The 9,224-nt window shown below is 32.2% G+C and overlaps 4 protein-coding genes across 7 annotated transcripts in view; 2 read left to right on the top strand and 2 right to left on the bottom strand.

Annotated features, from left to right (window-relative positions):
- Nucleotides 1-1,580, bottom strand: part of LOC125502604 (cyclin-J) — a 4,239-nt gene extending 2,659 nt beyond the window's left edge. Inside the window, exons 1-4 of the mRNA XM_048661328.1 lie at nt 1,533-1,580; nt 1,342-1,482; nt 954-1,061; nt 49-220 (exon numbers count right to left, since the gene is read on the bottom strand). Coding sequence (XP_048517285.1) covers nt 49-220; nt 954-1,061; nt 1,342-1,482; nt 1,533-1,565 — 454 coding nt within the window. The 5' untranslated portion in view covers nt 1,566-1,580. The remainder of the gene's footprint in view (nt 1-48; nt 221-953; nt 1,062-1,341; nt 1,483-1,532) is intronic.
- The window catches only part of LOC109546344 (8-oxo-dGDP phosphatase NUDT18), a 7,601-nt gene extending 4,627 nt beyond the window's left edge, over nt 1-2,974 (top strand). For 2 of the 3 annotated variants that reach the window (XM_048661327.1, XM_019917261.2), the window contains 2 exons: nt 2,057-2,333; nt 2,513-2,974. In XM_048661327.1, coding sequence (XP_048517284.1) covers nt 2,057-2,333; nt 2,513-2,704 — 469 coding nt within the window. In that variant the 3' untranslated portion in view covers nt 2,705-2,974. The remainder of the gene's footprint in view (nt 1-2,056; nt 2,334-2,512) is intronic. The other variant, XR_002172767.2, reaches the window with a different exon arrangement.
- Nucleotides 2,975-3,699: 725 nt separating this feature from the next.
- Nucleotides 3,700-7,478, bottom strand: LOC109546343 (GA-binding protein subunit beta-2). 2 transcript variants are annotated; one of them, XM_019917260.2, is made up of 12 exons: nt 7,360-7,478; nt 7,032-7,118; nt 6,552-6,683; nt 6,295-6,492; nt 5,825-5,990; nt 5,536-5,652; nt 5,391-5,426; nt 5,051-5,116; nt 4,931-4,993; nt 4,678-4,869; nt 4,343-4,581; nt 3,700-4,251 (listed from the first exon to the last, which is right to left on the bottom strand). In XM_019917260.2, exons 2-12 carry the CDS (start codon nt 7,113-7,115, stop codon nt 4,093-4,095), a joined length of 1,452 nt encoding a protein of 483 aa, XP_019772819.2. In that variant the 5' UTR covers nt 7,116-7,118; nt 7,360-7,478; the 3' UTR covers nt 3,700-4,092. The 2 variants fall into 2 exon arrangements, with proteins under 2 accessions (XP_019772819.2, XP_019772818.2); XM_019917259.2 differs by having other exon boundaries at nt 5,391-5,444; nt 7,360-7,477.
- Nucleotides 7,479-7,891: 413 nt separating this feature from the next.
- LOC109541756 (polycystic kidney disease 2-like 1 protein) overlaps nt 7,892-9,224 on the top strand; it is an 8,517-nt gene continuing 7,184 nt past the window's right edge. Inside the window, exons 1-2 of the mRNA XM_048670682.1 lie at nt 7,892-8,057; nt 8,414-8,522. The gene's annotated coding sequence lies outside the window, so the exon portion shown is untranslated. The remainder of the gene's footprint in view (nt 8,058-8,413; nt 8,523-9,224) is intronic.

The raw sequence follows: 9,224 nt of genomic DNA, 5'->3' as shown, positions 1-9,224 counted from the left end.
AATTTAAAAAAAAATGTAACATTGAGAAATTTGAACAAAACTTCCTACCTGCTAACAATACGCAAACATTGGCTAATAGTACAATTTCATCTGGCTTAATACTGTGACAATCCATGAAAATATCCAGAAGATATACGGCCAAATGCAAGCAGCAGATACTAAACTTTTTGTTAGCACATAAATTTCGTAAATATTTCACTACGCCTAGTCTATAACCAAGCTGAAAATGGATAAGATTTTCAATAAAGAATGAACATATCTTCACCATTAAATTATAGATTATTACATGAGATGATTGGTAAATTGAACCAAAAATTAACTGCGAATCTCATTATAAGAAGGTACAGGATGATTCTGCAGAGCGACACTTTAAATTTCGGTACAAGATCCGACCATATTTTTCAATGGAACTCTACATTTTATTTTAAATTTAAAGCGTACACTAAAATATTTAATGTTTAAAAAATCCCTAGTTGTTCAAATGTACTTCCATGATGGTAAATACACAATTGTATTCGTTTTTCGTTACTTTCCATAACATCTAATAAAGTTTGTTCGAAAATTTCATTAAATGCATCTCTAATTATTTACTTGATATCATCAAAAGAATCGCGCCTCCTACAAGAAACAAGTGTTTTTAGTGTACATTTCAGTCCTATATGAATTTTCGCCAGATTATTAAATTTGACCTTTTAATTAAAACGTAAACGCCTATACTATGTATGTTGCAAATTAACAATATTATAAAAATGGTCTTTTAAAGAAATATATCGAAACTAACTTGTACTGTAGTCCTTAGCAAGAAATGCATCGCCTTACCAAATCTCCTACATTATTATTAGTTAGACTTTATAACATTTTAAATAATTCATTGAATATGTTTAATGGTTGCGATTTAATAAACCTTTCAAACATGCAGCTACTACATCTAGGTTTTATAATATGATGCAAACCTGTGGTGAATTATGCAAGAATGGAATTCGAAATAATTCCCTCTGCTTAATAATATATTTAAAATTATCTGTATATTCCAATGTGTCCTCCCAAGCTTCTTGCTGGAGCTGCAAACAACAGCAATTTTAATTTAAATTAATATATACATAATACATTTATTTATAATCGCTTTATATTATAAGGCTATTACGAAACTAAAATGAAATCATCAAATTTAAAACTTAAGGGGCACATCTGAGAGAAGAAGACTGCGTGCATTTTTAAGTTTTACATTGCTAATCAGAACAAACTAAAATATGCTAAAATGCGTAGAATAAATGTATCACTTTATGAATTTGCAATCACTTTAAGTTACATAGGATGATGAGGTTTACAAAGTTTACTTACATAGGATGATGAGGCTTCCTTTATTAAATTTTTCATTATTATTGGCACCAAATCGATGTTGTTGAAGTTAGTGCGATATATTTTACTGTGTGGAAATTCACTTGCAAGTAACAGGTAATCTTCGATTCCATTCCGTATTTGCTTTAATTTTTGTTGAGTAGTTTGAAATTTTGGTGAAATTTTTGACTTACTTTTATATCTTGGAATTTTGCAGGTACAAACATTTACGTACTTGCGTCCTCGGATGATTGAAAAATTTTACTAACAAACTGGTTTTTTATAAATGAAATACTTCAGTTCTGTTTACATTATAGGCGCAAATAAACTTAGAAGAAGATTTGCCAATAAATATTTATACTTGCATTTCGTACTTTTTTTAATGAAAAAGGTAAAATTATTACTTACTCACATTTTCTAAACTCAGCAAGCTGTTCTGGCGCTAACTAACGTTAAAATTTATTTATATACACATAATTTATAGTGGTGTTGAGGTTCTTATATTTTCCCTCAAAACGTTAATTAAATATTTTAAATTAATTTTTTATTTTATTATTTAGTACAATGTTTGAGCACATTTGATATAATTTCAACTCTCCAAATGCAGCTTTTGAACGATGATACTTTATAACATAGACAAAAAACTTTTTGACCATCTTACTTCTTGTTACTTTTTTGTTGGGACGCATGGAATAATTGAGCGTCTTTTATTTTGCAGATCGTATGTGCATGCACGTAAAACCAGGGACCCTACTTGGCATCTAGATCAACTTCCGTCTTTAAGAGCGTATGCCCACCTTCTTCTACGTTTAGTTATTGTAATTAAAAAAAAGGCAACGAACCGAGTTCACATTTTGCTGAGCGAACGCACCTCGTGGCATCTACCAACATGCCAAATTAATCCTGGAAAAAGTTTCCATTCGACTTTACGAAAGTTCATGGTCGATTTGTTTGGGGCCGAAGTGCCTACTCACAAACCGCATGGACTGCTCTCGGTAAGTAAAGTAAGCTAAATAGTAAAAGCCCGTCAACTAAACCGAAACTAAATACAAATTTCATATAACGTTGTACTTATCTGGTATGTATAATGTATATGGTTTTCATTAAAAATGCTAATTGATCTTATTTACTCTATTCTGTATCTATTCTGATCTATTTTTGTCTTGTCTTTTAGATCGAACATGATGCAAGAGATGGTAAAGATGGTGTGTGCTTAACACTGTTAGTTTCATTTCGAGCACCTTTAGAAGAGGTGCCAATAATAGGAAAATGTGTTTGGCATGAAGTTTCAAAAGAGTTGGGTGATAAACTATTGCAAAGAGTTGTATCACGAAATGCCACATTCCAATTTCACGTTGTTAAATAATTTGGAGTTAGACACCCGAATTAAATTTTCCAAAAACATTTGTTGATATTTAACATAATTTTTATTTGTTATGCGTGGTGAGTATTATTTTACTAACTTGAGAGTTTTTCATAATAAAAAAGTGTTTTGACATAGACTGACACTGTACCCAATCAACTTTATGCTCAATCGAAGGAACTTGCCGTTGATATATATCTATAGCGTGGTTATAACACAGCCACGTGTAATCTGTTATTTGATTATACTACATATATATTTTATTTATTCTCACATTTATTTATATGTATTGTTTTTAATATTAAATTTTATCAATATTAAAGAGGAATCTCGTTATATATGTGTATAGCCCCATACGTGTTTAAGAAGTGCGTTTTATGGCCGATTGCACCGTCGTATTTTCACTTAGGTTTAGCGCTAAACCTGGTTTATCAAGCCCATTCGACTTAAACCGTCAGTTAAACTTTAAACGTTAAACAAACAGCTCTAAGTGGATTTTAATTTTTATACACGAACTTTGGCCCTCCCGCCCTATATAGGTGGCCTATAAATAAAAATACGTAAATGAGGGTGTATTGAGAAAGTGTTTCTATGTTTAAGAAACAATAGTATCTCTTCTTTGAATCAGCTCCTGACTACTCTAAGATTGTACTCAAGTTCAGGACATTTAAACTGCAGTGACAGATTTTACAGTTTAACCAATCTACGACGTGTAGAATAATAGCACGTTTTTAAAGGATAATATCCGGTGCAAGACATATTTCAACTGAGGTTTAACTTCATAACTAAATTAAATTTAATTTAGTTATTATCGCGATTTAAATAAACGCTGGATTAACTTGCAGGGGTGCAATCGGCCATTAATTATAACTCCGTGTTAAGAAGAGCTTCACTGATTCAGGCTCATTATTATAGCTGAGTTCGATTTTTACTACTAAATTTTTATCCGACCGAATGGAAAAGGTCAAAAAATGGTGCTAAAGAACAATATTTTATGATTTCTCAATAACTTATTACTATATTTACAAAATTGTACAAAAATATGTTAACTTACGTTACATGTCGATTTATGATATGGCAATGAAGCAAATGAACAGCAGATTGCAGAAGAACCAAAATATTACAATACTAATATCATCGGTGAAACCGTAAGACAATTTTAATTTCATACTACTTGAGTATAAATGAATATTACAGGAATTTTAATCGATACAATAAATTATTCAATTTACAACAATTTGACGAATAGAGTTTGTACTTTTCAAATAAGTATCCCAACAATAGCCAGTTCGTCTGCATCCGGGGTTAAGTTGCATTTGAAGTATTATAACAATGTATGAGCTTTGACGTTTATTTTACTAATATCGATGTTATATATTTATCATGAGATGCTAACTGTGCATCAACAATTTTAATTGAGTTTTGTATCGTTCTATTTCGCTGTCTTTTCTCGTTAATTTCCACTTGTAATCTTCGATTTCCTTTTTGGCCTGTGCCAACTCGTCTCTTACCTTTTCTAGTTCAGTTTTTGGTTTTTTAACACATTGAAGCTAAAATGATACAAAAACAAAATATTTGATTGTAATAAAATGTTAAATTTTTAAACTGAGCTTTAACTAAATTATAAAATAAAAATCAAACCTTTATCATGTTTCCAAATGGCGTTGGTCGACTTTTCTTCATGTAAATTCTGCGAACGCCTGACTTCAATGGTATGACTTTATACGGTTCTTGTATATTTGTGTTCCTAATTAGTTGTCCATTAGTTAAAGACAGAAACTGTTCTGGTGAAACGGTAATGATTTTCTTTGGTTTTGGTTTGGGCTGTGTTCGTTTTTCTTCCTGTTGCTTAACAGTATTTAATACCTCTTTACCAACATCTGGAAGCAAAAAAAGACAACCTGCTTTACAATATTCCAATTTAGATAATTAGATAAGAATTATTAATTTTGGGTGTAATTCAAATTGATGTATACCTGTTAAAACAACGGAATGTCCGCTCTCCATCACTGCGTTCAAAATACTACTCTCTTCTTCTGTATCATTTGGGAGCATTGAAATTCCATGCTCCTGTAATAATTGAATTGCGGCAAACCGACTGTCCTCTTCAGGTTCCAGCAATCTATCAATTTTGAAGTCTGATATTGTCGTTCCATTGATTCTGTTAACTAAATTTTAAAATTATTTGGTTATAGAAACTCATAACGGCTGATTTCAAATAATACGCACCTTTTTGGTTGACTTCAGGGATTTCTGAATTTACTTTTTCTTTTAAATTAATAAATACTTGATCTAAAAACAAGAAAGGTTATTAACAAGTTCGGTTTGAAAGATAAGTAAGTTACTTACCTTTGTTGTTAAGAGGGGACCGGCAGTTTACAGTCATATTGTTTCCAATATTAAATAACAGATGCTCTAAAATCATACACAACGAACGAAGACTTAAATTGTGACCAAGCTTTTGAATCAATGTATTAACCAAATACAGGGTGACCAAGATAAGGAGGGAGTCTGTTAAATTAGGAAAAAGTTGCGCAATTAGAGAGGGAATACATGGCATTTTCGAAAATCAAGTATGAGACAGTATTTTATATTTAACCGACTTCGTATCTCTTACGGTATCGGAGATCCCCATGCAATGCATGCTTATCTTGGACACCCTGTATATTGTTTCATTTTTGTAACTTACCGTTATTGTTCTCTATAGTTCGAAACTGTTCATCGCCTACAATAATAACAGGATCTGAAAATAAACACTACGTATTTCTGTGCCAAATGATTTTTGTTGTTGTGAAATTTAAATAAAGGCCTTTATATTTTTTTAAATGTTTTACCTAATTGATTTACGTTGCTATTTTCTTCACTGATTTCCACTATATGACTATTAAGGTCTTCTCCATTAAGTTGCATCATTAGTGACTGGGCAACAGCTTCCGAATTGCTCTCGTAAACTATAAAAGTAATTGAAATATTCAATTAAGTGAACTTTCTAATTGAAATGCGCAGTGAAATAAGGCAGTGCGGATATTTCAACCTTGATGTTCTAGTTGTTTCAATGAGTATTTGTGGATTTTAAATTGAAGCAAAACAGTGAAACAGAATTATTGCGATCAATTACAATACCTTGTAGCAATTCCACCATTTCCATGTTATCAATCTGAAGTGCAATATCCTGAGGGGTGAGATCAAACTTGTTTTTCGTACTAATGTCAGCTCCATTTCTGAGTAGAAGCTCAACCACAGCCGTATGTCCATTTTGTACAGCCCAATGGAGCGGCGTCATATTTAACTGAAAAATCCTATCTAAATAGGTATCTATATTGGGAATAGTGATGAGCGATACTGGCCTTAGTCTTACAAAAAGACCAAGACCGAGACTGTATTTTGGTGAACAAAACCAACACTCTGTGTGAAAGACTTGGCTTTGCTTTGCCTCACCACTAATTCAGAAGAATCAAAGCATGTTCAGATGTGAATTGTTTAACTTTACTTAGAAAAATTGTATTTATACCGCAGTGCATTGATTTAAAATTGTAATTATATATTGTTTGTTAAAAGAACTTGAGAAAAAAGTTAAGAACAGTTTCCCTTACCATATCCTTACAATTAATATCCGCCCCATGTTTCAACAGTGTCTCAGTTGTGCCATAGTGACCTTCATAAGCAGCTAAGTGCAGTGGTGTTCTGTCCACTTTATTTCTAGCATCTTTAAGAATTCCACCTTTCAATAGTGCCTCACATACCTCAACATTGTTATTTTGGGCGGCTAAATGCAAAGGACTAGTCCCCAACTATACGAAGGTAAGAGACATGTTTATAATACTGTTTATACCACTATAGTGATTTTTACCCAATCAGAAATCAAAGGAGACCCTTGAGCCAATAACGCCCGCACCTCTCGTATGTTGCCTTCAAAAGCAAATTTAAGAAGTTGTTTTCCCAGTTCATTGATGTTTGCTAAAGGGGAATTATTAACCGTATCCTGCAATATAACAAAATCCAGCCTAAGTATTACTAATACGCTTAATTGGTTGTTTTTAGTCCCCATTGTCGAAGATTGAATAGTAAATTAACAGAGGAAAGTAGGCAACTTTATTTTGTTAATGAATGAACAAAAAATGCATTTCTAATACCAATTCGCAGTTTACTTCAAGATTTTCATAGTTAATAATTAATTAATTAGTTGTGAGAGACACAAATGTCAAGGGGTTGAACCTTAAATGTTGTTTCGGGTGTGTTTTAACTGAAAACTATGCATTTTTTCGATATACTGATTAATGAGGGTTGAAAACAGAAAACATGAAAAGTAGTTGGTAAACATGAAACTTACCACTTCAGGAAGTTCTTGGTATGTATCATCTCCAGTTAGTATGTATTTGATCGGTCTCGTTCCATTTTCAAAAATTTTGATCATTTCCTGAAATAACGAAATCTACATAAATTCCGCAGCATTGCAAAGTGCAAGTTGGTTCTTAAAAGTTCGAAAGTTTGTTTAAAGGTGATTATTATTGCCGATTTTTGAATTTTCAAAACAGGAAAACACCAGTCTCCCTTTTGGACAGTAGTTTCCTTTTCCTGTTTAGAACGGAAGTGCCTTGATTGCGTTTTGAATGTTTGCATGCTGTTCGAAAATTGGCGGCGAAGTTTGCGATACTTACGAGATTAATCTGCAAAAATTGGTTTGCAAACCAATAAACAACGAAATACGAATAGGGTGCTGTAAATAATAACCTCTAAACTGAGAACTGGCTGGCATAAATTCCTAACAGATGTTTTGCCTGTCATATTGGGCACTTGAATGCCGAATGGCGGCAAATTTAAATTTATATTTTAAAAAATTCTCAAAAAGATGAGAGTGTAACTCATAAGACTTATTTAAATTACATTTTTAACCCTTGCACTGGTCTATTTTTTAATAACAATAAGTTATTAAAAGTAACATTCTCAATATAAAAAAATCTATCTGCGATTTTGTCTTTTTATTGCCTAACTATAAACAAATTGTCTATATTCTATACTAACTATCAACAGGCAAATTTTTATTCGCGTTGATTGGGTCGGTTGACACAATCCAATAGCATCTATTTATCTCTGTCGCCCATGCGAAGTTAACGAGAAATAGGCAATAACGGGTCAACTCAGTCAGTGTACTATTCGATTTGAACTTTGAACAGAAATGCCGCTCTGTATATTCGGATATTTGATTTTTCGAGCAGAAATTTCGGATTTTTTTGAAGTTGTCATTGTATTTGTCAATTTCTTTCGCCGTTTGCTACTTCTTGGTTCGTTTTTTAGTAAAAATATTGAATGGAAAGTACAGAAAACGTCCTAACAGTGAGAGCGAAAAAGAAAAAGCGTAAGTGTAATCGGTTAAATAGAAATTATACATTAGAGTGTGTAACTACATTATTGAAAATTTCAAGTTACAGCATTGAAAGCATTCACTTTGCTTAAATTGTGAAGCTCATGGAAACTCCCGCACGTAGAGTTATTTAACAATAATTCGTGATTATTAACACGTCAAATTGTTATAAGATTTGTAAATGGAACATTTTTTTAATTGAGTCGCCAACAAGGCGTAGTTTTTGCTTCTAGTACCCAACTTTGAAATATGGTTAAACTTTGCGTTACCCGAATATATTCAATCGTTTAAATAATTATGTCTTATGTTGCAGTTATTCGTTATTCATTCATTTAGATAAATATTTGTAGCACTATGGATAAACTACCATGGCTGCCGGATTAGGCAGAGAAGAACTATTGGCTGCAACTTTTAAAGAGAAAATTTTTCATTTAATTTCCTTGGTGTTTCTTACCAAATGTAAGTATGTAACATATACACAAAAAGCAGATGTGAAACGGAAATACAATGCAGTAAATTAGGCACGCCATTGCTTTTTCGTCAAATCAAAGCAAGTTTTAAATCCTATTTTAAATTGGGATGAAAACGACTCTCTTTGCACAATTGCAATATCGCAGAGAAAAGGTTTTTGTTTCAAAACATATTTTTCAAAACTAAAAGCTTTTTTCCGTTGATCTTTAACGTTTTTCCTTTAGAAACTAGATTATCTTATATACCATCTGTTATACAAGATAGTGAGAGTGTACATATATCTATATGTACACATACAGGGTTGCTCATTAGTGCGTCAAAGTGCGATATCTCAGTAAATATGAACTTTACAAGAAAATACGTCCTACGAAAGTTTTTCATGTTTAAAAGGTCCACATTTTAAAATTACTTTCCAATATACGGGGTGTATCATAAACGTGTGGTAGTTACCAACTTTGGTTTTTTAAATGAAACCGCCCCTTTTTTCATTCATTTTCAGATTTGTCGTCAAAATTTAAGTTAAGTTTGTGTCAAACGTTTTACCTGAAAAATTTACGATTTCCGAGTTATTCGTAAAAATGTGAAAGTTTTGACAGCTACTGGGTTCCACAGAAATCGATGCTGTACACTACCCGCTGCGAATTTTGAAAAACAGTTTTCAGCGATTCTAACAGAACATCATGATCTACG

Source organism: Dendroctonus ponderosae, unplaced genomic scaffold (assembly GCF_020466585.1).
Source record: "Dendroctonus ponderosae isolate FM_Combo_2020 unplaced genomic scaffold, Dpon_F_20191213v2 Dpon_F_20191213_1, whole genome shotgun sequence".
In the NCBI taxonomy this organism is placed as follows: Eukaryota; Metazoa; Arthropoda; class Insecta; order Coleoptera; family Curculionidae; genus Dendroctonus; species Dendroctonus ponderosae.
The sequence above is the reverse complement of the archived record's forward strand: the minus strand, read 5'-3'. Positions and strand labels throughout refer to the sequence as shown.

What these genes read in the sequence shown, in the direction of transcription:
- LOC109546343 (XM_019917259.2), bottom strand. Translation starts at nt 7,115, where the DNA reads ATGATCAAAATTTTTGAAAATGGAACGAGACCGATCAAATACATACTA. An exon ending in ACCAAGAACTTCCTGAAGTG is followed by an intron (nt 6,684 to 7,031) that starts GTAAGTTTCATG and finishes GTTATATTGCAG; the next exon opens with GATACGGTTAATAATTCCCC. An exon ending in GTCCCCTCTTAACAACAAAG is followed by an intron (nt 4,994 to 5,050) that starts GTAAGTAACTTA and finishes TCTTGTTTTTAG; the next exon opens with ATCAAGTATTTATTAATTTA.